The sequence below is a fragment of the Aythya marila genome, assembly GCF_965140915.1.
Source record: "Aythya marila genome assembly, chromosome: 33".
In the NCBI taxonomy this organism is placed as follows: Eukaryota; Metazoa; Chordata; class Aves; order Anseriformes; family Anatidae; genus Aythya; species Aythya marila.
The window spans coordinates 240741-268700 of record NC_139074.1 but is presented as its reverse complement, the minus strand read 5'-3'; the positions used below and the strand labels follow the sequence as shown (position 1 = coordinate 268700).

Genomic DNA, 27960 nt, shown 5'->3' with positions numbered 1-27960 from the left:
AGATGCTTTCCCCACTGAAAAAAAACACACATGGAAATCAACGCAGAGGGGCTCATGGCTTGCATTTCTACTCACAGCTCCCCCATTTTACCCAAATGTCCACTGGGTGGGGACCGTGCATTGCTTGCCGTGTGGACAAAGGCACCCCAGTCACAGGGGAATTTCACACCCAAAGCCATGCTGAGAGGCTCAGCGCATTTTGCTTTCTCCACCTGCATGGTTTCTGTTTGGTTTTCATGCTAGAAAAGAGGAAAAGTCTATCTACTTTTGTACTTTGAAGCTGATTTTGGAATAGCTGTGTTATTATTATTATTTTCCTTACACTCAGCAGGGGCTGGTGGCTACTATAGGGCTCTTCCTTGGGTGGCTTTGCTTCAGCAAAGTGACAAGTGTGGGATTTGGGGTGAAATTAATGAACCTGTAACATCCCATGAGCTGTTGAATGACACTTTGCAGCGAGTCCTTTTTTTTTTTTTTTTTTTTTTTTTTTTTCCTACAGAATGAGCTATTTTGTTAAAGAAAATTGTGGTTTTGTACTTTTTGTTCTCTAGTTACTGCATCTAGCATTTCTTCAGAAAAAAAATGCAGCTCAGACTAAAAAAATGCAGCACGGAATCAAACAGTGTGATTCCTGTTTGGAAGCTTTGGCACAGAAACCAGAGTTAGCAGACCTGTTGGCTGGCTACTGGAGGTACCATGATAGATGAGCAAATGAGTTATTGTGGCTAAATGAGTCCCTGCTCATTAGCAGAGCCATGAATTCCCCCCCCCCCCCCCCCCAGCCAGGCTGTGGGGGCTTGAGACAGCCCTGCTGAGCTATAGGTTTGGGATATGGTAAAAGACACTAGACCAACAGCTTTAGGAACTATCTATTTATTTCAAAATAACAGTATGAGAAACAGTAGCACAATTTTCTGGCTTGAAACAACAGAAAATCCAGTAATTCACTAATTCCGGACTAAAATTAATATCTGGGCATGAAAAGACTTACATGACCATGGTTATCAGGGCTCCTTTGGCCAAGTGACTTGGACCTTTCCCTATTGTTCAATTAGGGAGAAGTTCACACTGATAGGGATAGGGGCAATATGTGGTAAAGAGTACAGTTGACAGTGCTTGATAAGTGGTAACTGGGGCAGTGCAGTTAAAATCACAAGTAGGTTGGGTAGTAAACTTATGGAAACAAAGATGAACACTCGTAGCATGGCTACACAGAGTCAATACACCCAAAATAAGCCAAAGATTGTAAACATACGCAGCATCATCTCACTGGGATTGCTGTGACACAATGGGGACGGATCCCCCCAAGTGAATTAAGGCACAGATCAGGGGTTTGACAGGATTTCCCTTCACACCCAAACTCTTGACTTGGGGATGCAATCTTCAGCATCTACCAGTCACCATCCTTTCCTTGCCTGCTGGTGATCCACGGGATAACAGACCATGGGTCCAGCTTGGTGGGAATCCAAAGAAGGGGTTGATACCCTCAGCATCTCATATGGTTCTAAGTCATTGCAAGCAAAATTTGCCAAGTGTCACCGGGCTTGTCCATGGCATTCAGTATTGGCAGCATTGGCTCAGGCACCTCCATGAATTTCAGCAGGTGTCACCTTCTCTTATGGTTTCAGCTTGCACCCACGGTTGGGTTTGAAGGCAGCTCAAAGCCGAGGAAACATTCCCTTGACATTTAGCAATAACACACAGTCACCATGGTCTATACATTCTCATGAAGGGTTAACCTTTATGGTCCCATTCCCAACTTAAATGATGATTGTAAGCAAATGAGACAATTGCACAGTGAGGTAGTCATTGTGTCTAGCTTATTGGCCAGGACTTCAGCATCAATACTATAAAGCACTCCTGTGCCTGTCCCCAGATACGCCATAAAGTCCCCAAATACCCTGTAAAATCTTTGTATGGGCATAAGCTGAGCAGAATTAGAGTGTGATAACAGAGCCATCCTTGGCCAGCAGGAGGCAAGAAGGTTCAGTCTGGATGCACTAATTAACAGTGCCAGCTCTACACATTTAAGGGACAAATTATGATCCAAAAGTAGTGGTTACATATGATTTTTCTGGGACTGACTTTGGTAACAATGGGAGTGAAGCTGAGGGTGAGTTGGGCAGGATAATTGGAGGAGTCAGTTTGGGAAGGGGAGTAGGAGAGGGACTCAGGGACAAAGGAATAGGAATAGGAACTAAGGATAAATAAAAACTTAAAATACAAGAGTGGTTGCAGCCTTAACCCAAAGGCGTATTAACTGGGTGAGAAAAAAAAGGGTCATGCTACAGAAAGGTGGCATGGTCACGCTGTAACCAGTAACTGGTTAATACTGGTTAACACCTGGGTGAGCAGCACGTACCCTACAGTGCTTACCAGGCTGGCAGCATACAGGACAAGGCTTCTTGGGATGAATGACTTGTGGCAGACAGAGGGCTTGAGGTGGTTGAGATTCCTGGATCAGTCTCTGTGCCATTGCTGAGCGCTGCTTGGAATTGCTATGGGGCCATTGCACGCCATGCAGTGACAGCCCCACTCCTCGTGTGGATCTTCTGGTGCCGTGTAAGGTGGGAAGCTTGGCGGAAGGCTTTGGCGCAGGTGGGGCAGGTGTAGGGTTTCTCTCCTGTGTGGGTTCGCTGGTGGGTGACAAGGAGAAAGTTGGAGTGGAAGCTCTTCTCGCAGTTGGGGCATCTGTAAAGCCTGTCCTTGGTATGGAACCGCTGGTGCTTCAGGAGAGCAGAGATGACACTGAAGCATTCCCCGCAGTCGGGACACTTATAGGGTCTCACCTTGGTGTGGCTCCTCTGGTGCCTCTGCAATGTGGAGCCATCAGTGTAGCCCTTCCCGCAGTCGGGACACTTGAAGGGTCTCTCCCCGGTGTGGACCCACTGGTGTTTCCCTAGGGCCGTGCTGTGGCTGAAAGTCTTCTCACACTTGGGGCATTTGTAGGGTCGCTCTCCGGTGTGGCTCATCTGGTGGACCATCAGGGCTGACTTCATACTGAAGATCTTACCGCAGCAGGAGCATTTGTAGAGTCTCTTCCTTGCTCCCTGAGCTGTGCTGAGTGTCGACTTCTTCTCCCCGGCATGGAGCCTCCTATGTTTGATGAGGCCAGAGCTGACGGTGTAGCTCTGCCCGCAGTCGGTGCATTTGTATGGCCTCTCCCCGGTGTGGCACCGCTGGTGTCTTGTCAGGTGGGAGCTCAGGCGGAAGGTTTTCTCACAGCTGAGGCACTTGTAGGGTTTCTCCCCAGTGTGGATTCTCCAGTGGGCTGCGAGGTCCGAGCTCATGATGAATCCCGTCCCGCACTCAAGGCACTTGTAGGGTTTCTCCCCAGTGTGGGTCCACTGGTGGATGATGAGGATGGATCTCTGGCTGAAACCCTTCCTGCACTCTGGACACTTGAAGGGCTTCTTTCCCGTGTGGATCCGCTGGTGGATGGCCAGATACCTCCTCATGCTGAAGTGCTTCCTTCAGGCGGGACACTGGAAGGGGTTGTCCACGCCATGGGTGGCTTGGTGTGCCAGCAGGTATGAGTTCACCCGAAAAGCCTTCCCACACACCAAGCACGTGTAGGGTTTCTCCCTGGTGTGAACCTTCCGGTGGGTGCTGAGGGTGGAGCTGAGGCAGAAACTCTTCCCACAGACTGAGCACTTGTAGGGTTTTTCCCCTGTGTGGATCCGCTGCTGCTTGTTGAGGGATGACCCCACTCAGAAACCCTTCCCGCACTCATGGCATGTGAAGGGCCATCTCCGGTGTGGATCCTCTGGTGGGGGACGAGGAACGACCTCCCACTGAAGATCTTCCCACAGTCTGGACACCCATAGGAGGTTCCACATGCTGTGCCTCCCGGCCTCCTGGCCTCTCTGATGTTATAGGATCTCCCCATCGTGGGATCCCTCTGGCAGCCTTTTGGGCTTCCACCCGTCCTCACTGATTGGTGGCCACAGGGCTCCAGCCTCGCTTCTCCACTTGGTTCCTTGGAGCTTCACCGTGGTTGGCGCTGTGGTGTTGAGTTTGCCTTCTGGGCCAAGTTCCCCTTGGATTGTCCTGAACACAGCTCTGATCCGTTTGGTGTCTCCATTTTTTCCCCTTTCTCATCCTCCAGGCCATTGTCAGCTATAGGGATTGTTATAAATTAGAACACACAATTTACTGGTCTATTGAAATTATTTTATTAATCAAGTAAGGACACACAAGCAAAACAGCGCTGGGCGGCTGGGGAGTCTCTGCTCCGCAACAGCACGCAACTTCCCTTTCCAGTGTTGCTGTTTTATAGCAGTTGAATTCTGGCTTATCAGGACTTGTTGAACTGGCTGAGGCTGCACAGTCTATTGTTGAGAGGGGGGGTCGTTATTCCTCTGCTTCGTGTTCAGGTGGGGGTAGTGAAGCGGCAAAAAGGATGTCTTGTGGTAAGGAATTTCACACAGTCTGGTTTAACTCAAGGATGTTCACCCAACACCCCCTCCTGCTTCCTCCCTTATCAAGGCCATTAAATTTTACAACCTTTTCTCCCCAGCAGATTCTCCAAATTCCTCAAAGACAATGAACAAACCCCCACTAATTTATCACAGGATGAAGACAGAGACACAAAAACCCTGTTCTGCAAAGTTTGGCCATGGATCCCGAGCACCTTTAGGGCTCCCACTCCCGAATCCAGCCTGCCCCATAGCTCTGGGAGGAGCCACTGCATCAAGGAGTGGTGACAACGATGGGCAGTGTCTTGGGGTCGAGGCTCCATCATTTCCCCCCCTCCTTACTACCCACCTGCCCAAGGGACTTGTGGCTGGTGCCTCCTCTTCCTCCCCATCTGGAGTGTTCTGGGAGAGAAACTCTGGGGGAGGAAGCACGCACACTGCTGGGCTCCCACCTTCAGCTTCAGGGGATGTGGGGGCTACGGGGAGCTGGGTCTGGGCTCTGGGGATCCTGGGGTGCTCGGTGGGGGCTTCCCGCTGCCCACTGGTCCCCAACGGGGCAGCTCCCAATGAGAGCCTTCTTCCTCCTCCCTCTCCTCCCCATCCCCCTTTTCTCCTCCTCCTTCTCTTCTCCTCTTCCTTCTCCTCCCGTCCCTTCCACTCCCCCTCCTCCACCCTTCCACTCCTCCTCTTTCTCCTCCCTCCTCCTCCTCCTCTTTCTCCTTTTTCTCCTCCTCCCCCTCCTCTCTCTCTTCCTCCCCCTCCTTCTCCTCCTCCCCTCTTCCTCCTCCTCCTCCCTCCCTCCCCCCACCCCCCTACCCCTCCGCTCCTCCTCCTTCTCCTCCTCCCCCCCCCCCCCCCCCGGTAGCAGATTCACCCCGGGTCCAAGATAAAAGTAGCTCCGTAAGGAAAGGAGAAGCGGAAGAAAGAAATTAGGAAAAAAAAAAAAAAGCAGAAAAAAGGTGTTGTGAAGGCTACTCACCACTTCCCATGGGTAGATGGGTGCCCAGGCACCTCTCGAACAAACTTTGTCTCCCTAAACCCCCTCCTCGCTGTTTAAAAGCTGAGAAAGATGTCTCTGTGGTTAGCTTAAGCCTGTTTGTGTCCCCTCGTGCAGATGAGAATCAAAGGAGACCTTGACTCAGTGCAAACAGCTGTCCACGTGTTAGCATTGATTTACCCCAGCACTGCACCATGGGGCTGCTGGAAGAAAATTAACTACATCCCAGCTGGACCCCCAGTGCGCCACCTATGATGCCCTCCATCAGCAGCAGCCCCAAAACAGCAGGAAGGTTTTTTTGGGGAACAGCAGGATGGTGGGGTTTTGAGGTGTGCAGGAGAAACAAATTGTCTGCATCCCTAATATTTACAGCTCCTGGGTTGTGCATGTACACATGGGTGCACCCAGGCACGCACAGAAGCACATGTGCCTGTGCATCCCCACATTTTTTCTCTGCAAAAGCGTGACCTAGGTGTTAATGCATCACTTTTGGCCGTGTATTTTTATTGCACCAATGCATCCTGCTGTTGCTGTGCTGCTGGTGGGCACAAGGATGTGTAAAGCGCTCGCTACAGGGCACAAAGTCTCCAGCACTGCAGGAAATCCCCAGGCTCATGCACTTTCAGGAATAACAAAATATTCTGGTTCCTCCTTGGCTTCAAAGAGAGTATGCTGGTTCCTCTGCTCTAAAAGATAATACTGTGGTTAATTCGAGGTCTGAGGCTCTGTGATAGCTGCAGGCATCTTTGTGCAGCTCAGCTGCCTGGGATGGGTCATGATTTGATCTCTTTCCTCACTTGATACCCCAGCAGCTCCTTTCATCCCTTGCTCTTAGCCTGGATCCTTGCTGACCAGGGAAAGGGGATTATAGGATACTTAGGATATTATAGGATACTTGGGATATATATAAATAGGAGGTGGCAAAGGGAAACTCTTCCCTGCAATGAGGAAAAGAGGGCTCTGAGGGCTCTGAGGGACCCTCATCCAAAATCTGATGTTATACAGGATGTGGAGGTGGTGTGTAGTCCTAAATGCAGGATAAGATGGAGTCAAGGGTAAAAACCAAGAGGAAATCAGCAATGCAAAAATGTTGTGTGTGTCTTGGTGCATTTATTCCCCTTCCAGCACTTTTTGAGCCTGCTTACTAATCTGATACAAAGCTCTGGAAAGCAGTTCTGTGGCTTGTGGAGATGATCTGCAAGCAGAAAACCCTAGATGAAGGCTTTTACTGAGGAGTACTTGCTTCTTGCTGCCTGGGAGAAGGCATGTTTGGCACACAACCTTGTCACCCATCCTAAATATGCCACACATTGGATGTGCTCCTTGCCTGATGCTTTGATCAGAGCAGCTGGCAGGCACTGAGTCTTGCTTGGCTGAGATTAAACATAGACAGAAGTGTGGATGAAAGCAAAGCAAGCAAACGAGGGAAGGCTGACATGAGAAATGAAACTACCACTTGCTTCATCTGGCTGTAAGAATTTAACCCTCTTGGAGTGGCATTTTTTCATTTTCTTGCATGAAGCACAAGGGGAGGTCACAGGGAATGGGGCAAGGTTTGTTCAGATAGTTCACATCATTCGGAGCAGCTGGCCATGCTTGGACTCATGCCCATTTCTGCAAGTGTGTTTGCTTTAGCAGGAGCTCAGAGCTAGTCCCCTGCTATTTGCTGATGTTCTGAACTCGTCATTGCTTTTAAATGCTTTCTGCTGCCTGCTGCCCCCAAATGAAACCACATCCTGTGTCTGTGTATGCCTCCTGCTTTGAGGAAGGAGAAATGCCAGCAGAAAAGATGTTTGCAAAGGTGATGCCTGCAACAGGAGAAGGCATATGGAAAAACAGCCCTATAGCTATTAAGCTTAAATAATAATAAATAAATAAATACATAATATAGCTAAAATAGCATATGGAAAAATATGGAGGGCATAGGGGAAAAATAATTATTTTTTAAAAGAGAATTAAAAATCACAGCTGAAAACCTATATTTATATAAATATATATATAACATCTTGGTTGCTTTTTGCTCCTAAATTCAGCCTCCCTAGTTTCAGCACGTGCTGTGAGTGGGAGCAATGTACACCCTGCAGCATGAAGGTTTTGGGGTGCTACAGGTGCCCCAATGTTTGATTGAGTTGCAGGATGCCCCTGTGCTGGGGAAGGATTCTCCTCTGCTCTGCTGGGTTGGGTGTGCAGAAATGATGCTCTAGAGGGAGATCTGGATGGAGAAGAGTCAGTCTGAGCTCAGAGGTTTTGGTTTTGGCCTTGGGAAGGTGTCTCTGAGGCTCCTGTGAGTTGTGGGTTTGCAGATCTCAGGTTCAGCTCCACCCTTTGTGATCAGAAGGCAGGAAGCAGAAGGCAATTTTAGTGAACTGTGGAAGCTGGCAGGAGCTAGCCTATGCCCTCACAGCCTCTGGGATTTTCTGACCCCCCCTCCTTCTTAGGCCCCAGCAACCTGCAAGGGGGGCAGGACTGCAGGCCCAAGCGGCGATACTTTCTCCATCCTGAGGAGCAGCAGCCTGGATAGGTTCAGGAGAGGTACAGCAGGGTCCTGGGGCTTGGAGGACCCCCAGTTTATATGTAGGATTGGTGTGTGTGCGTGTGTGTGTGTTCAAACAGCTATAGAGGGTTTGGGGATCCCCAGCAATAGGGGACCCCAGCCCAGCCTGAATCTGGGATGAGTTATTTTCAAGCTGCAACCAATTAGGTAGTGTCCTGTGGCATCTATCACAGGTCACCCTCCTCCTAGGTGTGTGTCCGCCCAAAATAATTATGACCCTTATTTGGCAGCTTTACCTGGTGTCACCACATCTCGGAGAAACACAGGAGTGAGAAGAAGGCTTTTCTTCTTTGTATACCCCACCCTCTTAAAGATTATTTCAATTGCAGGTTTTCCCCCTTGTTCTAAGGAGCATCATAAACTGGAGTTGTTTATTTTTTTTTTTTTTCTCCCCCAAAAAACTCCCTTCCAAGGGAGCCCTTGCAGAGATGTGAGAGCAGTGCCCAGTCTGTAGGACCAGGAACACCATTTATTTATTTATTTATTTATTTATTTTTCCCTTGGGAAGGTGTGAATGGTGCCCATGGAGGAGGAGCTACCTTACCTCCTTGTCAGCACAGCTTGGACACAAATCTCACCGGCCCAATTCAACCATATTTTATTTATTTTTTAAATTATTTTATTTTATTTTATTTTATTTTATTTTATTTTATTTTATTTTATTTTATTTTATTTTATTTTATTTTATTTTATTTTATTTTATTTTATTTAAACAATTGCCTCATTCTGCAGGTTCTTGCAAGCAAGTTTCCTCTAGGAAAATCTGAGCATGGTTCTTTGCACCATGCTCAGCTCATTTCACTGATTTATATATACATTTTTTTTGCTGTTCACCTCTCCCCAGTGAAGGTGGATGTGAAGATGTTGATTTGCTCCTGCCTCCCTTGCAGCAGCTCTGTCCTGGCTTGTGCCACAATTTTCTTCTTTGGTTTTCAGGTTCACAAGCTGGATTGTGGTAAGGATCTCTTTCTGACACATGGAGCCTGTCATTTGCTATATATATATATATACATAAAAATATATATATATATATATTGGGGGGGGGGGGGGGGGGGGCTTGTTAATACTACAAAAAAGGTGATATATGCTGAAAAGTTGCCTGTGGGAGAAGTTTGTTACTGAGATATTAAGAAACCACTGGTGCTTCCAGCCCTGCTCTGTAACTCAGGGCTTCTGACCCCAACCCAATATGGTTTAAATCTTCCATTGAGGTCATTTAGGAGGCAATAGTGACAATCATAGGATCACTTAGATTGGAGCAGATCTTCAGGATCATCGAGTCATCAACATGACCTCCCAAGTCTCATCACTAAACTACATCCCCTAGTGCCATGTCCACATAACTCTTAAACAGACCCAGGGATAGGGGTCCCAATGCACAGGAGCTGTGCACCTTATTGAAAGCTCATTTTAAAAGCTAGGTGGGATAAACAGCAAATCGGTGTGTGTGTGTGGGGGGGGGGGGTATGACACAACTCTGGGGAACATAACTTGAAATGATGCTGCTTTGGGGGATCCACCATCATCCATGAGTAGGGCGCCCCCTCCATATGGGAAAGGAGAGTGGAGGGTGTAGAGAAGTGAGCAACCCCAAAGAGGAGACCCAAAGCTCTGTCTTTTATTATTCCTGTGCCCCCAAACCTGTCCTGGCTGCTTCGTCTCACATCAGCAAATGCTGGAGTTTTCATCTCTGCAGGCTTAACCCCATCCATTTAGGCTGCTTTCCAGACCCACTCTTGATGGCAGATGTATGCTGGGTGCCCCAGTCCTTGCACCCACTGTGATGCTGCTTTATGCTTGTTTGCTGATTGCCCCTACATGTGCCACCACCACTCCAACCAGAACCCTTTAAACCTGTTTGCAGCCCAGTTCTGAGTCCTGGGGTCCGATCACCTCGACATGGGTATTGTGGGAGACCTCTCCCCCAGGCTGAATGCCGAGCACCTGTAGGTGAGGTGTTTCCAATTTTCCATCTATGTGCACCTCTACCACAGCACACAGGGTGTCCTAAGAGCATGCTGTTGAAGCCTAGAAGCAAAATAAGGACACTTCCTGGAATCTAGTGGCCTCCAGTGGCTTTGCAGGGATTTCTAGTGCAATCACAGGAACAATGCGAGCCGCCTCTGGGCCTCTGCTGTGTTCTAGATCTTCCGTAGGTCTACCAGAGCCACCCAGTGCCCTCTGGCTCCCCTGGAAAGCCTTCCAGTGACCCCCAGTATCCTTTATGATGCCTCAGAGGACTCCCAGGGCACTCTAGGGTGTCCTATGAGCCTGCTGTTGCATACTAGATGCAAAATAAGGACTCTTCCTGGAATCCAGAGGTCTCTGGAGGCCTTGCAGGGCTTTCTAGTGCACTATCAAGCACACTGGAGGCCTCTTGTGGTCCTCTGCTGCACTCCAGATCCTCTGTAGGTCTACCAGAGCCACCCAGTACCCTCTAGCTTCCCTGGAAAGCCTCCCTGTGACCTCCAGTGTCCTCTAGGATGCTCTAGGGGCCTCCCAGGGCACTCTAAGGTGTCTTTAGAGCCTGATATTGAACTGTAGAGGCAAAATAAGGACTCTACCTGGAGTCTAGAGGCCTCTGGATGCCTTGCAGGGCTCTCTAGTGCAATCTTGGGCACACACTGGAGGCCCCTTGTGGTCCTCCCTTGCACTCTAGATACTCCATAGGTCTACATGGCCACCCAGTGCCCTCTAGCTTCCCCAGAAAGCCTCCTAGTGACCCCCAGTGTCCTCTAGGAAGCCCTACAGGTCTCCCAAGGCACTGTAGGGTGTCCTACGAGCCTGCTGTTGAAACCTTGAGGGAAAATAAGGACACTTCCTGTAATCTAGTGGCCTAACCCTAATTATGACTATAAAAAAAAAGTACATTACCAATTCCTCCCATCAGAAAGTGCTCCCAATGGAAGCATTTGATTAGACCTGAACTCCCTTGGGGAGCCTTTACACAACCCCACACACAAAGGCTCTGCGCTTTCTTTCTTTCCAAACAACCCTAACTGTAACCCTAACCCTAACACTCATTATAACTCTAAAAGACACGTATGTTGCCAATTTCTCCCATCAAAAAGTGCTCCCAGCAGAAGGCTTTGGGTAGATCTGAACTCCCTTTGGGAGCCTTTATGTAACCCCTCACACAACAGGACTCTGTGCTGTTATGATTTAACCCAGCTGGCAACTAAGCACCATGCAGCCGTTCACTCCCCCTCTCTTCTCCCTCTCTGGGATGGTGGGAGAGAATTAGAAAGAAATGAAAACCTGTGGGTTGACATAAAGACAGTTTATTAGGACAGGAAAGAAAGGATAATAATAATAATAATAACAACAACAACAATAATATGTACAAAACAAGTGATGCACAATACAATTGCTTACCACCCGCTGACTGATGCCCAACCTATTCCCAAGCAGCTGGTCCCCCCACCCTGGCCAGCCACCCTGTATTAATTGTTCAGCATGATGTCAGATGATATGGAATTCCCCTTTGGCCAGTTTGGGTCAGCTGTCCTGGGTCTGTCCCCTCCAAGCACCCACAACCTGCGTGCTGGCAGGACAGTGTGAAAAGCTGAAAAGTCCTTGGCTTAGTGTAAGCACTGCTCTGCAACACTTAAAACATCAGTGTGTTATCAGCATTATTCTCATTCTAAATCCCAAACACAGCACCATACCAGCTAGTATGAGGAAAATTAACTCTATCCTAGCTGAAACCAGGACACCTTGACAAACTAACAAGGCTAAGGATGTACCCAAGGCATTGTTATGAGAAATATTACTGAAATTTGGGGTTCCTGTGGTAATTTCATCAGATCATTTCATCACTTCATTGTGAAGGTCGTTTAACAAGTCAGTAAGCTTCTGGGAGTAGATTGGCAACTACATACCTTATATAACCCTCAACTGAGTGGTCAAGTAGAGAAAATGAACCACCTAAGATGTTTAGATGTAGAGCTTAGTGCTATGGTTTAGTGGAGGACTGGTTAGTGTTAGGTCAGAGGTTGGACTCGGTGATCTTGGAGGTCTCTTCCAACCTAGACAATTCTGTGATTCTGTGACTCTGTGATTCTAATTAACCTACAGATTGTAAAATTAGGACATGAGGCCAGTTTGTCCTGGCCTCAGTCATTGCCTTTAACACTTCTGAGAACCAGGACTAAGCCCAGGATCAAGGAGGGGTTGAGTTCTTTCAAAATAGTGTACAGAAGGCCCTATATGGTACAGTTTGGAATATCAACTCAGACCAGCAGTGAGATATTGATAGATTATATAATAAGCCTACAGAAACTGCTCTGGGAAGTAGAGAAATTAGTCTTGGGAACTAGAGCTCATGGGTTAGATGGACCAGTGCATAATATTGAACTCAGAGATTATGTATATGTTAGATCTTTTGCAGATACACCTTTGCAACTGAACTGTGAGGATCCCTTCCAAGTATTACTGACCTCTCACATGGCTATAAAGATCAAGGAACAAGCATCCTGGATTCACCATACCAGAGTCAAGAAGGCCACTAAACCACAATGTAGGTCAACACCATCTGGACCTTTAAGACTTCATTTGTGAAGACATTAGTTTGGTTCTTTGTAATTACAGACTTAATTAGCATGTCTGATGTGGCTTTTTATGCTAACATGTATGATTCAGTTGTGAAAAGCATTGTAAAATATACTAATATTAGTGATTTTTGTGTATGTGGACAAGCTGGCAACTTTACCTCCTCATTCCTTGGAGTCCCAGTAAGTAATTGGACTGAACTGGACCAGCATGCATTGCATGATACCTCTTATATTTGCAAGACAGAGAACAGTACTTTGGAACAAGTAACTTACTAGATGGTACTGATAAACTCCACTGTCCCATTTATCAAATAAAATGTCTCCTACCCAAATTTGGGCTGAATTAAAATTGGTCAGAAATCATGTTACCAAAAGAGTTAAATAGGCCAAACGTAAATACTCAGCTGAAGGGAATTTATCACATGACTCCAGGCTGGTGTGCAACTGAAGCATTTATTGAGTATACATTCTTGCATTTTATACCCTTAACATCTCTGCATGTGCCAGTTATGCTACTTGGCAAGCTTGCTCATTGGTGGCTATACTAGTGTTCACGCAACTATCATGCTCTTATTCTGCTTGTTGATTTGTTGTCATGCAGACCGCTTGTGCTGGTTGTTTTCTCAACTCCTCAATTGTTACTTCTTCTTCGACCTTGTGCTACTTGTCTTGTACTTTATCTTGCATTTTTCTACTAGCTACTTTATTTTTGTGTTTAGCAGATTCCACTGGCTTCCAAACCAAGCTTCCATAATTCCCCCTTTTTGTGTTTCTATAAGCCAAGCTGATTGCACTGAGCATAAAAACGTTTTTGTAAGCATTGAAATAGGCATGGTACGACTAACAGAATCACAATTACCTTAATCAGCACTACAAGTGCTCCTCTTATAAGTTCTCTCAACCATCCCCCTATTCCCAGGCTTTGCAACCATGATTCCAACCCCCACCTGCTAGTTGTTAACTTGTCTGTGAGCTCCTTAAGTTTGGATAATTGTTGGTGAATCGACTGAGAATGGTCACTTAAGTTCATACAACACATGCCTTTGAATTCGTCACACCAATGACCTTGTCCTAACAATAGGAAATCTATTGCGGCCCTGTTCTGCAGCGTTGCATGTCTAACAGAGTCAGTTTTGGTTAATAATGCGCTCAATGCTGCAGAGGTTGCATTGGTTTGCTTAGCCAGCCAGCATCCTAATTTGTTAAGCGTTGTTAGTGCTTGAGCAGCAGCAACACCAGGCACGAAAAATGAAGCAGTGAGGACTTTATCAGCTTGCCAGAAATCGAGATTGTCTTTGCAATTCTCCTGATAATGCTGAACAGATCGTTTAGTGTGCCTGTGGTGTTTTGTAATATTTAGTATCATTAATGTATTAGGTGTTAGTAAGGTTAACTGACCAAGCATACATGGTCCCCCTTTGATATGCGATGGAATACCCTGCTATGCTCTGTCACCACAGAAGAGGAACACTCCGGTGGCAGTGCTAGTGGTGCATTTGAGGATCTAGACACATTAGGAGAAGTGCAGTTGCACCACATTGATTCATTGCGGTATATTCCTAGTCCAGGTGTGACATCGATTGCTGTGAGGTTACTACTGTGAGAAACACTCTGTAGCCAATAACTTAGGCTCAGGCGAGGATCTCAGTGAAGTAGTAATTTATTCGCGATTGCAATGGCGGGCGCCCCACAAGCAGGAGAGAGCGCATCTACTAGTTCCAAAACACAGTTTATATACCTTTTGATGGCAGGACCCTCCCCTGTTTCCCCACTGAGTGGGTAATCCAGGTTCACAATCTATCTGATGCTTCACAAACAATGCATGGCCTTCAGTTGCCGGCTTGTTAAATTTCAAATTTCTTTTGACATTTTTACTGCTTGAAGTAGTAATGTTTCTTCACTTATTTGACTTGACTTGACACCGTGATTTTCACCTAATTGTCCTAAGGAGTCTGGTTGTCTGCATTTTACAAGGTCGCCTGCTAAGCTTTCTTATCACTGTAAGCATATCTCAGTACCACATTCCCTCCTTCTAAACAATGTAACTCTGCAAAAACAACATTTCTATTCCCACAGTTCCCCCCTTTTCTTTTTTTATAAACTGTTGATTTTTGCAAAACCTTTCTCTAAGGTGTAATTTGGTAGATTTCTTCTTCTTCTTTGCTTTCTTTGCTTTCTATCTCCTCATTATCACCTTATCTGAGTAAGGTGGTAGCTCCTTGGTCATTTGTTTCAATAGTGCGGTTTCAGTTAACCACTGTACTAGTCCTCTTACACAGGGGATAATGCAGCAACCAATGGCTGTCCAAACTCCTACAACTACGATCAAGGATGTAAATACGCCTACTTTTTCTGCCAATTCACTGGCAAGGGTGGTAAGCCCTTGCAATGCTCTAGTTACTGAGCCATCTGGGACAGTATTGTTGGGTGTAAAAGTGCAAAAATGGTTGCTCAGTATCACATACACACCTCCTTCCTCTGCGAGCATCATATCTAATGCTATCCTGTTTTCCCAAGCCATTTTGCTGATGGCATCTAGTTGTTCAGCGATTCCTCTCATCGCATCCCTGGTATATTTGATGAATCTCTGCTGATTATAATAGATATAATTAATCCAATCCACTTTTTTATTTATTGCTACCCACCAGAACAGTGTCTCAAACCCTGTAGCAATTTGATTTCTGGTTTTATGTTCATCCGGAACTCCTCTAGGTACCCCAATAGAATCTATGTATACTCTATCATCAAATGATATTCCTAAGCCTCTTTTACTTCTTCTGGGTATTTGTGACGTTTCTCTTTCAAATGTCAGGGTGAAGGGTATAGCTAATTGAACAAGTGCACAAGTGCCTCCCCAATTAGATGGTAGGGTGGACCGTAAGATCTTCCCTCCATTGTACCACCAGAGATCTGCCCTGGGGATCTCTAGTCTTGAGCAGTTTCACATCAAGTCCTTGGTAGCACAAGGCAAATTCTCCCAGATGCCAGGTAGCACTCACACCCTGCTGTGAGAGGCAAGCTGTATGGTTACCTATAGCTGTAGAGAATGCAGGGGGAACTGCGATATTGCTATCATGCAAGGAACGGCAAAGAGAAACTTACAGGCCTCATCTCCCCAGGCAGTCTTTTCTTGGTACAATGCAATCATACATCGCATCCCTTGGGAGTCTTCGGTCCACCCCCATGGGAAGGGCACTATCTGGGCAATCGGTCATCCTGAGGCACAAGCATAGCAGTAGCTATGGTTGAGACTCTGGACAGTATATTTGACCCATTCTATCCAGGCATTCACATCCCCATACCCTGTTTGAATCTCAAATGTTTGAACTGCCACATTTCAGAGGGCCTCCTGTTTTCTCTCCTGTTTTCTCCTTGAGTTTCTCCCTTTCTCTGATGGCAATAGAGGATCGTTTCCATACAGCTATTCTCAATCTGGCTGTTGGGTCTCTCCCAGTTATTTGTTCTGTCTGCTCAATTGTTGTTGGGCATTTAAATCTCCACAAGTTAATATCTCACAAACCTCAAACGTGACAGATTGTGGTACATAACCCTCTGTCACAGTCACCCATATTTTGATGCGGTATCCCGTTTTTGCTATTATCTGGTCATGCCTTTTCCAAGTTGCCAATTGACCGAGGCCTTCTCTGAGGCCTAGAATCACTAAAAACAAAATTAGTAATCAATTTTTCCCTGTCATTATTTTTAAACCTTAGGTTTCCAAATAATTATCAATACAAAAAATAAGATGTACACTACTACTATAACAACCTCCCCCTTAGGAGCACTGCAATTCGCTATAGGTCTGTCCTTTCTCTCAATCACAAGTCACACTCATTAGTTACCTGTGAAAATAAAAGGTTAGATTACAATTGTAAGCTTTTATCCTACTCAGAGTCCATTATGAGATTTTTCTCTTCGATTTCAACTTCCAACAAGTCTTCTGTAGGAACAGCTTCCCAGGTACTAGCATCGACGGATGCCTTCACTCTAGTATAGTGAGTCCAACCTTTTTCCGCAGTTCTTACGGCTGTTTCAGTGGTCAGTAATTGTCCTTCCCATTCAGGCCGGAGTTGACTCTTTCCAGGTCCGAATCAGGACCCAGTTTCCTGGGTGATGGTGGTGCCAAAGGTGGGGTTTGAGCCAACAACCCACAGGTCCTGAGAGATGACAAAGAAGAGGACAACCCCAGAACACAGTTCTTAAGAAAACTCTCGTTTTGAATTGTGGTATCTCATCCCTTCTGCCCAGATAGGGCAATCTGAACAGCATCTCATATGGTGAAATTCCTATATCCTTTCTTGGTGCTGTTTAAACCTGTAGGAGTAAGCATTTTACCCAAGGAAGTTGGGTTTCTAACACTAGTTTAGTTAATTGCTTCTGATTCATTCACTCCACCTTCCCAGAAGAGGAGGGGTGCCAGGGGCTGTGAAAATTCCACTCAATCTCTAAGGCCTGCTTTAACCCTTGCAGTAAAGCTTACACCCATCTAGTCACATGGTCAATTAGGACAAACAAGTAACTCAGTAAAGTTTACCTGTATACTTTGGAAAGGTCAGACCCCTGGCTCCTGACCCCCTCTAGATGGGTTACAGAACACCTTTTTATTTACCTTTTGACATATGGTGCATCCTCTACATATGTGCTTCCCTAAAGTGTATATTCCTACACAGACATACTTTCTTAGCACAACATCACACATAGCTTGCACCTCCCAATGACTCTTCTAATGTAAAACAGTTAATATTTGCCTCATTATCACTTTATTCAGCATTTCTCTCCCATCAGGGAGTATCGATTTTCCTTCAGACTTCATGGCTCCTGATTCCTTAATAAAAATATTTTTAAAACTTTTTAGTTCTTTCTTAATTTTCAACAATTCCCTGAATCCTCTCTGCATTTATTCTGTTTTCCTTCAGACATTAGATGCCTTAAATACCTGACTTCTCTTTCTTCATATTGTGATTTATTTTTCAATACTCCCAAGCCCTGCTTTCCCAGAAAGTTGAATAGCTTGTTAGTAGCTTTCTTCCCAACTCTTTTCTCCTGTCCTGACAATAGAAAATGATCCACATATTTGTAACATTAATACCTCCTTGGGAGGTTGTAATTGCTCCAAAATCTTTTTTAAAACTTACCCATATAGATAGGTGGCCCTGTAAACCTCTGAGGTAAAATTGTCCACCTATATTGTTGCTTCCGCCCCCATTTCAGGGTCTTTCCAGTCAGAGGTGAATATACATGTATGTTTGCTCTCAGGGCCTGAGAGCACTCCATTAATAACACTGTTATTCCAGTCTAACAATTTACTATTTGAATGCCCAATTTAATCATCAAATCCCTTCCCAACAAGTTAGTATTCACCTTGGATACATAAAATAATTGCCCAGTGATCATTTTATCCCCTGGTCTCAGCTTAGTATCCCCCCAAAGTGGCACTGTTATCCCAGCCCCTTCTGCCCCCATCACTTTTTAGGGTTTCATTAGTTAATTTAATCCCTGGTACTTTACAAGTCAGTAATGACCTAGCTGTTCCCCAGTGTATTGGGTTTGATGGCAAGGTTCGGGGGCTGTGAGTAGGGGGGTGGGAAACTGCAGTGGCAGCCCCCGTGAGAAAAACCCAGAAGCCTCCCCGTGGCAGATAAGGGACAATTTCATCTGGCCCCAAAGGGGCCCACTGCTGCCCAGAGCCAAGCCATGAGCAATACAGTCCGTGCCTCTGTGAGAGCACATCCACGAAAACAAACAAACAAAGAAATAAACAAAAACCTGCTGCTCAACAGCAGTTGGGAGAGCGAGAACCCCCCCCCCCCCCCCCGCCGCAGACACCAAAGTCAGTGCAGAAGGAGGGGGAGGAGGCGCTCCAGGCGCTGGAGCCGAAGCCCCCCTGCAGCTGCTGGAGAGGCCCCTGGTGGAGCAGGCTGTTCCCCCCTCCCCGATGCTTGGGAAACTGAACAAACACCACAGCAAATATGCAAATATACCAAAACTTCTAGACTGTTACTTAGATAATGCCTACATCACTTTTCCCTGCTCATTCAATTTCAAACAGCTCTGTTAAATATTACATGCCACACCTTTAACACCTTCAGCAACCCTTTTAACACTTCCTTCACCTTTCTCCAGACTGTACTTTTCTAATACCAGCACCAAAGGCTCAGTCAGGGTCCAACTTAATTCCATACCTTTTCCCTCCAAGATACTGAAACAACATATCAATATAGCATATTTCATCCCGTTTTCCTTCTTTCCTCCTTCTTCCATTCCAGATATTCCTATTCGAAGTGGCCAGCCTGGCCACACTTAAAACATCTTATCAAAGCCTGTCCCTGCTAGGATTTGGGCCACAACACAGGCAGCCTTCTTTGCCTGCCATTCCTTCATCTCTCTTCCTCTCCTTTCCATCCTGGCCCTGACTCCCCCTGAAGATTTTCTTCATCTTTCTCCAACTCTCTGCCTCTCTACCCACTGCACTGTCAATACCATTAGTTTTGCTCTCTGCTTTTCCTTCTCATCTCCCCTCCAGACACACACCTCCAGGGCCTCCCGCAGGAGGGTCCCCCAGTGACTGTTCACTACATCCCCCCACCTTCTGAAGCATTTTCTGTGTATTTTGCAAGGCTTTAATCACACAATGAACTTTCAAGAGCCCTTGGGATACTGGGTCCTCAGGTCTCATCCCCCAAGTACTTTCTCATTCTGACCCCAAGTCTCTCATATGATTTCTGTGTTGCACACTATTATTATTCCAGCCAGGATTGGCAAGTGGGTATTTCTGCCCTGCCGGTATTACCCCTGGTCCTGGAGGATGAGCTCTTTCCCATTCTTGTATAGCAGCTCTCCTCCTGATCATTCCCATTTCTTTCCCTGTAAACAACATACTTATAGACATAATTCCCTCCCCCAAGAGTATAATCAGGTCGTAGGAACTGGTCTAATTGTTCAACTAGGCTGTTGGGGTCCTCGAATAAAGACTTCCTCTCCTTCTTAAAAGTCCTAACCTCTCTGCTGGTAAGGAGGAGGGGGTAGTTCACCTAAGAGGATACACAGTTAGTGTTAGTATTGTTAGTATCAGGGAAGGCAAAATTCTCAATATATCTTCTACCTTGTTTTAATTCTTGCCAGAGCCTAGAGTACGATACTTCTTTAGGGACAGTGTTAATTACAGTCCCTGTCTCCCTTCCTGGAGTGACTGCTGCTGCCACCAGTTCAATATTAAGATTATAGGGAGCATAACTTGGCTCCTTCTCTGAAGAAGGAATCTTATTGTTTACACATAAATTTAAAGCCTGAATTTTCATCAGACCCATATTTTGGCCAAAATACTGCTGTTTCCTTAATTGGTTCTTTTGTCCAGACTGATACACAATATTTAACCTTTTTTTTTTTTTTTTTTAATTACTTTTCTTTTACAATCCCTCTAATTTTGGGATTATGTTTCCAATTTCTTATCATTCTTCAGGAAGAACTATTAGTAGGCACTCCCCCAGGGATATCTCCCTGTCCCCTGGAACTTGTACTTCCCATCTTTCCTAACCCTCGCCAGTATGCGCTACAGAATTTTCCCTTCTGCAGTGTACCACACACCAACGTACTGAAAGATGGGGGTGTACCGCCAAGCACTTCCCCATGCCAACGTTACCACACATCTGAGTTTACCAGATTCCCTGGTGTACTTCCAAGCACTTCCCCGTGCAAGGATTACTGTACACCAGATTCCCCTGGTGTAGTGCCAGCACTTCCCCATGCAAGGGCTTACCATACACCAGATCACCCTGTTATAAATGGATCAGGATTCAAATTAGGATTAAATAAAAAAATAGGATTTATTAAAAGAATATAAAGGAATAGAGGTAAGCAAACAGCGCTGGGTGCACCGGGAGTCTCTGCTCCACCAGGATGCACACCAGTTACATCAAGCAGCTGATTTTTATGCTCCTAGACTAATACATATTCATTACTACTTCTAAAAAAAATAGATTATTATAATTAGCTTCTGGGGTCCAGTCCCTCCTACTGGAGCATGCGCATCAGTCTCCTCTGGGGGTCTCTAAGGGTCTTTCATGCTGAAGAACGCTCTGCCCTCCCTGCTCACCCTGCCTTCATGAACTGCCTGCCACTCCCTTCTGATGTGCCATGCCCTGTTTGCCCACCATGGTCGCCGCGTTCCTAGTTGTTGTCCTCCCCAGGGGCAGATTTTGAATGGGTGGGGTAGGGGGACCTGCTGGCTCTGCCTACGCCTCGTCAGCCTCCCTGGTGAGGGGTGCTGGGTCCTGGTGGCTCCCTCAAGTGGGCTTGATGTCAGGAAAAAATAGCCCTTCCTGTCTTATCCCCTGCAGCGCTGCAGAAAGAGTCTGCCCTGGAGCTGATTGCCTTGACAAGGTGTAGCACCAGGCATTGCATGGGGGTCTTGCAGAGCACACTGCGTGAGGATATTGCAGGAGGATGTTGCATGGAGCACTGCACAGCACATTGCATTGCCATTTGCAAGGGGATGTTGCAGAGAGCAATGCCTCTTGCAGGGTGTGGCACAGGGGCGTTGCACAGGGCATCGCATGGGGATGTCACACGTGACACCGCATGGAACAATGCCTAGAGCTTTGCACGGGAGCGTTGCACGGAACATTGTGTGGGGACGTTGCACAGTGCAGGGAAAAGGGGCTCGCCCACCACTGACCCCATCCCCATCCCTGCTCCAGCGCAGCCCCGAGTCCGCATCATCCCTGTGGAGACGGGGAACGCCTGTGTGCCCGTGCGCCTCAGCTGCCACATCTGGGGCTTCTACCCCCCCGAGGTGACCATCATCTGGCTGCACAACGGGGACATCGTGGAGCCCGACGACTACAACCCCATCTCCGCCATCCCCAACGGCGACTGGAGCTACCAGACGCAGGTGTCCCTGCTGGTGGCCCCGGTGGCAGGCGACACCTACACGTGCTCGGTGCAGCACGTCAGCCTGCAGGAGCCTCTCCTGGAGGATTGGAGTGAGTGGAGAGGCGCAGGACCGCAGCCGGAGGCCGTAGGTCTTGTCTCCTTGCTCCCACTCACCCGGCCGTGTCCCCACAGGTCCCGGACTGATGCCGGAGGTGACGATACTGGTGGCGGTGGCCACCGTGCTGATGGTGCTGGGACTTGGCTTATTTATCGCCGGCGTCTACCGCTTCAGGGCCAGGCCTCCCGCCCCGGGTGAGTGGCTGGGGAGAGCCAGGGCCGTGGTCAAGGGTGACGAGGACTCTGCTCACTCCTCTTCTCCCCCCCGCAGGTTACACTCCCCTCCCTGGAGACAACTACCCTGCAGGTAATGGTATCCCCATCCCCATCCACATTGGCGAGGGGCGAATCACCCCATCTCTCACCCTGTGTGTCCCCCCCTTCCCCAGGCAGCATCTGAGGACCCCCAGATGGACACCTCCCGGCACCGACGGCTCCCTGTTGGACCCATCTCAGACCCGATGCCACGGTGCTGACAATAAAGATGCTCCACAAGCCTCGCTGGTGTCTCTTCAATGTTCTGGGGAGAGGGCAGAGGCTCACACACTCCTACGGTGTCTCACCAAGAGGAGTTTCTGTGTGGGGGCCATGGCATGGGACCCCAAAGGGCCAAGCGTGCCCTGGGGTGCCTCAGGCACAGCACTGCTGGCTGGCCGAGGGAAGGGATGGTCCCGCTCTGCTCGGCCTGCTGCGGCCTCGCCTCGAGCACTGGGTGCAGCTGTTGGCACTGCAGCAGACGAAGGGCGTGAAACTGTGCGAGAGCCTCCAAGGGAGGGCTACGAGGACGGCGAAGGCTCTGCAGGGCAAGGGGTGTGAGGAGACGGTGTGCTGCAAGACGCCTTCCCAGGCATCAAGGCCTCAGGACACAAAGCACCCAAGAAATGCCACTGCCAGACTCCATCTTCCTGCACAAAACTTTATTTGACACAGTCCTGCTGCTGCTGGGCCTTGATGTGCTCCAGAGGAGGGAACAAAGAGCCCCCTCAGGCTGCTCATGTTCAGCACTAGGCACAGAACAAGGATCAACCCCGAACTAGGAGGCAAAGGTGGCCTGCAATGGCCAGAAGCACACGGTGACCACATCCCTTGCCCTGGGGTCCGTGAGCAGTGCAAGCAGAAGGGAGAGGAGCGTGGAGAGCTGCTGCAGCTCCTGTGCTGCCCGCTGGGGCTCAGAGGCAGGGTGAGACCCGTGGGTGCCAGCAGGGCTTGTGCCCCAGCACAGGAGCCGCGTGCAGGGCAGAGCCCAGGGGCTGCAAGGGGCCTGGCCCCTGCTTGCAGCATCCCAGCCCTCCTCCAGCAGCAGGGAGGAACACAGGGCAGCCCCTGGCCCCACTGCCCCTCATTCCTGTGCTGCTCCTGCAGGACCAAGGAGAGGTGATGCAGGAGTGGCTGGAGAAGGGCAGGAGGTTCCCAGGGCTCGGGATGGGGTCGGTGGTGTGCTGTCCCTCAGGCACAGCTGAATTCCCAGTGTCTCCACCCAGAACCAGGGGTGGATGCTCTCCCCATTGAAGGAGGCTGCTGTGAAAGTGAAGATCTGGACCCCATTGTCAGCGTTGATAAAAGACACCTGCTGCTGGGTACAGTCCAGACAGACCCAGATCCTTGTGGGGACAGGGGACAGGGACAAGTGAATGCGAGGATATGTTAGAGACATGAGCTGTCCATGAAAGTACTGCACAGCCCAGATCCCTTCTTCAGGGCTCATGTTGATCCACTTCTTTCTCTCCACAGATGCCCTGGCCACCCCCACAGCCCACCAAGAATTCTTTAGCGGCTCTCCCTCCACCTCCACCAACCAGCAGTGCCTCCCCTCTCTGAACTCCTCATGGCCCAGCACGCAGCACCAACAGTCAAATCTCTCTGGTGTGTCAGGCACCTGCTGCCGTTCACTTTCTCGTCTCACACTGCTGTTGTCCTGAGACACAACAAGCATGGTATGAGCCGTGTCTGGATCCAGGGTCACCTTCACTGCAGAGACTGAAGGAGCCAGGCCATCAGGGGCAGAGCTCAGCCCTGGGCAGGCTTTCCCCAGCTCGGGGCCAGGAGCTGCCCCACGGGGCAGGAGATGGGGCACCTCTGATCTCCTGAACATGCCCCAGCAAGGGCAGGAGAAGCACCTCAGAGGGCAACCCAGTGCACACCTACCTGTATTATGAGGCAGCAGAAACTTTCTCCATGCTGGAAGGAGAGAGGAGAGCTGGTCACAGCCCACGTCTGGTACCCAGTGTGTGTGGGCAGGGTGAGGGGCCAGCCCTGAGATATCATGCAGGCCAAGCTCTGTGACACTCACCCAGCTCTGCAGCTTGTTCCACTGGTAAAGGAAGAGAAAAGCAAGGCATGATGAGAGTGGGAGCTGCTCAGCCCATGGCTGCTGCCATGGAAAGGTGCCAAGTCTTTGGGTTTATGAAGGGAATCTTACCGATCATTGCATCTTTTCTCACTGGAAAAGGAAAGCAAAAGCAATGCATGTTCAGAGAGGAGTGCTTCAAATTCCTTGGCTCATTCTATGGCTTTACCCCAAATTTCTTTGCCCTTGTGAGTGGGCACAGACAGTCTTGCTCTCAGATTGAGAGGGACCAGACTAACAAAGAACTAGGCCCAGCTTTTTGCAAGACTTGTAGCAGTAAGGACAGACACTTGTGCAGCTCTCTGCACCGTGCCACCAAAAGACAATGGAAAGTGAATGGGGACGGGTGGAGGACGTCCCTGTCCCAGAAGTGTCAGTGCAGAGCGGGGCAGCCCCGCAGCTCGCTCCCCATCCCCACCTTGATCCCCGTTCCTTTCAGCCATCCCGGCTGTGTCCCGTGTCGCATGCCCAGGGCAGCCCCAGTCCCAGCACTCCCCACTCCCACCCCAGGCTCCAGCTGCTCCTCCAGCACCCCCGAGCCACCAGCACACAAGCCCCCTGAGCCCACCCAGACCAGGCCTTCCCGCAGGGACACCACTTCCCCAGGGGCTGGGGGCAGGGACTGCAAGGACTCTCCCAGCTCTTGGCTCTGTGCCGCTGAAAAGCAAAGGCGGAGGAAGAGGTGGTGAGCAGAGCAGCTTGGTTGCTGGGTGGGAACACGTGCAGGGGGGCTGCGCCTTGCCACCAGCCCCACGCTGCAGCCATGCTCCCTGGCCTCCCACCCAAGGCCCCTTGCTCCAGACCCAGGGGGGTCCCTGCAGAACACCTCCCTCCGCTCCATCCCTGTGCTGCCAGCTTACCTTGCTTTCGAAAGAGATAAACACCGAGGCCAATGGACACAGCCAAAAGCACAAGGACCGGAGCCAGAGCCACCATCCAGGGCTGGGCGTTGTGGAAGAAGGGAGCTGAGAAAAGGCACCATGAAAAGGGCTGTGTTTATATGGCTGTGGTTAAAAGAGCAAGACCCAGACTTCTCCTGGGTCGGGACAAGTGCAGGGTCTGGAACACCTCACCCTGGCTGTGCCATTTGTACCTGCGATGTGCAGGGATGATTCCCGCTCCTGCTGGACACGGCTGCTCCTGACCACACAGGACAAGGGCCCCTCCATGCTCCCGGTCATGACGACGGCGCTTTCGATTTCAAAGAGCCCCTCCTGGTCCTGGGAATTTGTCTGGGAGACCGAGGGCAGGTGCTGCCCGCGATCATCCCTCCACAGCAGCTGCGGCAGCGGGTACCAGCCGGCCGATCGACACAGCACCCGGACGCCTCCGTCCTCGTAGCCCCCCAGGGAGATGTGGGGGTCAGCGCCTGTGGCTGGGGGAAGAGCGCGTGGCTGGGGCTTGACTTGGGGAGGGTTTGAGTCCCAAGGCAAAGACCCCATCTGCTCCCATGCCAGACACAGCACGGACCAGCCATGTCCCCAGGGCCTCAGGGACTGGATGCTTCAAGGAGCCACTCTCACCCATAACCTACACCTATTGTTAGCACAGCTGAAGGACCTGCTCAGCAACCTGTGCCCTCTGCCCACACAACCGCAAGGGGATGGAGTTCAAATAGGGTCCCTGAGACTGAATTAAATCATTGCATTCATGCAGCTCCCTCTCAATAAAAAACCTGCAAGGGCACAGGTGTACTTCTTGGTGAACAAGTGCTCACTGACAGAGAAGCCTCATCACACTCTACTGTTCGAAAGGCCACGTAGATGGCCATGAGGGTGGGACCGGGTTCTGGGTGGGACACACAAACCTGGGGACACCTGCACCATCCCTTGAATGCCTCACCCCAGCCACTAACCTGACACCTCCAGATCCACAATTGCTTCGGCATAAGCATCAGCATCTTCCACAGTGCAGAAGTACAGGCCATCATCAGAGGGTCTCAATCCCGTGATTCGCAAGTCCAGGCTTCCAGCAGAGAGACCATCTCTGGCCAGCTCTGTCCTCCCGGCATATGCCCCCATCTGCTCCCCGTACAGGTCCTGTCCATTGCGGTAGTGGTGCACTGTCTCAGAGATATGGTCCCGGATCCACCTGACATCCAAGGTGCGAGCATCGCGATGAGGGGACAAGTGGCAGGGCAGCACGACATCCTGCCCCATGGTGGCAGTGAGAGGCTGGTCTGGTCCCTCCACTTTGAGCTGGGCTGGGCAATGGAGAAGGGCACAGAGAGGCGGTGAGATTTTGCCATCGTAAATTTAGGGTCAGTGATTGTTAAAGGGTGAGCTGTGCGTGAGTTGGTGCGTGCTGTGTCCCCCGTGTCCCATGGGAAACCGCCTGGGAAAGAGGAGAGGGAGAGGGAGGACGTGCAGGAGAAGGAGGTGTGCTGGGAGTGGGAGCCCTCTCTGCAGCATTTGGGCAGGAGAAGAAGAGCCAGAAAGGGCAGGCAAGGCAGCAGCCATATTGTGTGAAGGAACCAAAGGGAAAGTGAAACCCAGCAGGGACTGAGCTGTGGGTTCTGGTCCCCCTACCCTAGAGCCGCTCCCCTGCCCTATGGTAGCACATCTGCATGCACAGGGGGGAGAGCCCCCAGCATCCCTGCAGGATCCTACCTGAGCCCAGCTGGAGAAGGTGCAGAGTGACGAGGGAAGTCAGGAAGCTGCTGGCATGGCCGGTGAGGCTGGGACGGCCACAACCCCAGCGGAGCCCCATCTGTGCTGCAGCGGGAGCAGGATCTGGGGGTAGAAGAGTAAGGTACTGAGGGGCTGCAGCCCTGGGCACAGGGAGCCACGGCCAGCAGCGCCTTGGGCAGGGTGCAGAGCCTGCGCTTATCATGGGCTGGGGGACACAGAAGGCAGCCCCAGGTGTTCTTCTCCAAGGCAGTCTCACCAGAATAGTCGTCTCTCATAGCACCCACCATAGCTGCAGAAACTAGAAGGCTACACGTGACTTCACCAACTTCTGCTCAGCTCTTGTCTGCAGTAACCCTCTGGGAGGAGCCCTGACCCTTGGGGGATGGGTGCAAGATGCTGCAGAGCAGAGCGACATCGGAGGCTGCAGGGAAAGAGGCACAGCTGGCTGCCGAGCATCTCAGTGCCACCCTTTTCCCAGGGTGGTGGGGACAAAGAGCCAGCCCCACTCCCGGCTCTGTCCATCCCAGTGGAGGCAGAAATGGGCAGACCTTTTGCCCTCTGGCAAGCAAAGCCCTTCTGCAGCACGGTGGAGACTTTGGTGTGGAAATGGCTTCCAAGGAGCAGAGGGACAGCTTCTGCATGCAGCTAGGATGATGACATGGATGAACTGTTCTTTAAGGAACTATGCGATGGCTCAGAATCTGCTGCCCTAGTCCTTATCAGGGTGAATTCATATGGCTAAAGCTCAATTTGAGTTGAAGCTTGACAGAACTGTTGGGGGAAGTAAAACTGAGTTTTATAAAATATCTAAACAGCAAAAGTAGAACCGGAGAAGACAGTGGTCCTTTACTTGATGGGGATGGTCTCCTCACAAACAGGGGCATGTTTAATGCTTTTTTTGCCTTTGTCTTCAACACTGACAATGGGCTCTGGGACCCCAGTTGCCCTGAGCTGGAGGACCGTGAGAGCAGGAATGATAAACTCCCAGCAAATACTGACTTAGCATGCAATTTGCTCCTGCAGGTGGAGACTATAGGGCCTGATGGGATTCATCCCAGAGTACTAAGAAAACTGGCTGATGTCATCATGAAATCCTGTCCTGGTTTCAATTAGGATAGAGTTAATTTTCCTCCTTGTAGCTGGTAGAATGCTGTGTTTTGGCTTAGGATGAGAAGAGTGCTGATAACACGCTGATGTTTTAATTGTTGCAGAGCAGTGCTTACACCAAGCCAAGGACTTTTCAGCTTCTTGCTCTGTCCTGCCAGCGGGCAGGCTGGGGGACCTATAAATGTCCCCAGTGCAGTATAGCCTTGCAAAGAATTCAGTCTACTTAGCCCATCTCAGGACTCACTGGGGACAACCCCCTTATCCCTGCTCTGACTGCGGGGAAGCCTTCTCTGAAAGCTCGGCGTTCAACCAACATTGGAGAAAGCACTTGGTAGGGAAACCCTATCAGTGCCCTGACTGCGGGAT

General features: G+C 49.3%; 3 protein-coding genes across 3 annotated transcripts; 1 reads left to right on the top strand and 2 right to left on the bottom strand.

The window, feature by feature from the left end:
- Window positions 1–2442: 2442 nt before the first annotated feature.
- LOC309889241 (uncharacterized protein) lies at window positions 2443–3458 on the bottom strand (the record flags this gene model as incomplete). Its single annotated transcript, XM_082782003.1, has 1 exon — window positions 2443–3458. The coding sequence occupies one exon, from the start codon at window positions 3456–3458 to the stop codon at window positions 2499–2501; it is 960 nt and encodes a 319-aa protein (XP_082638129.1). The 3' UTR covers window positions 2443–2498.
- Window positions 3459–12178: 8720 nt separating this feature from the next.
- LOC309889240 (HLA class II histocompatibility antigen, DM beta chain-like) lies at window positions 12179–21910 on the top strand (the record flags this gene model as incomplete). The annotated part of the gene is made up of 6 exons (XM_082782002.1): window positions 12179–12212; window positions 14802–14897; window positions 21219–21503; window positions 21586–21705; window positions 21782–21817; window positions 21900–21910. The coding sequence occupies 6 exons, from the start codon at window positions 12179–12181 to the stop codon at window positions 21908–21910; spliced, it is 582 nt and encodes a 193-aa protein (XP_082638128.1).
- A 939-nt stretch (window positions 21911–22849) lies between these two features.
- LOC309889239 (butyrophilin subfamily 1 member A1-like) lies at window positions 22850–26016 on the bottom strand (the record flags this gene model as incomplete). The annotated part of the gene is made up of 4 exons (XM_082782001.1): window positions 22850–23487; window positions 24718–24822; window positions 24951–25232; window positions 25713–26016. 4 exons carry the CDS (start codon window positions 26014–26016, stop codon window positions 22850–22852), a joined length of 1329 nt encoding a protein of 442 aa, XP_082638127.1.
- Between the last annotated feature and the right edge of the window lie 1944 nt (window positions 26017–27960).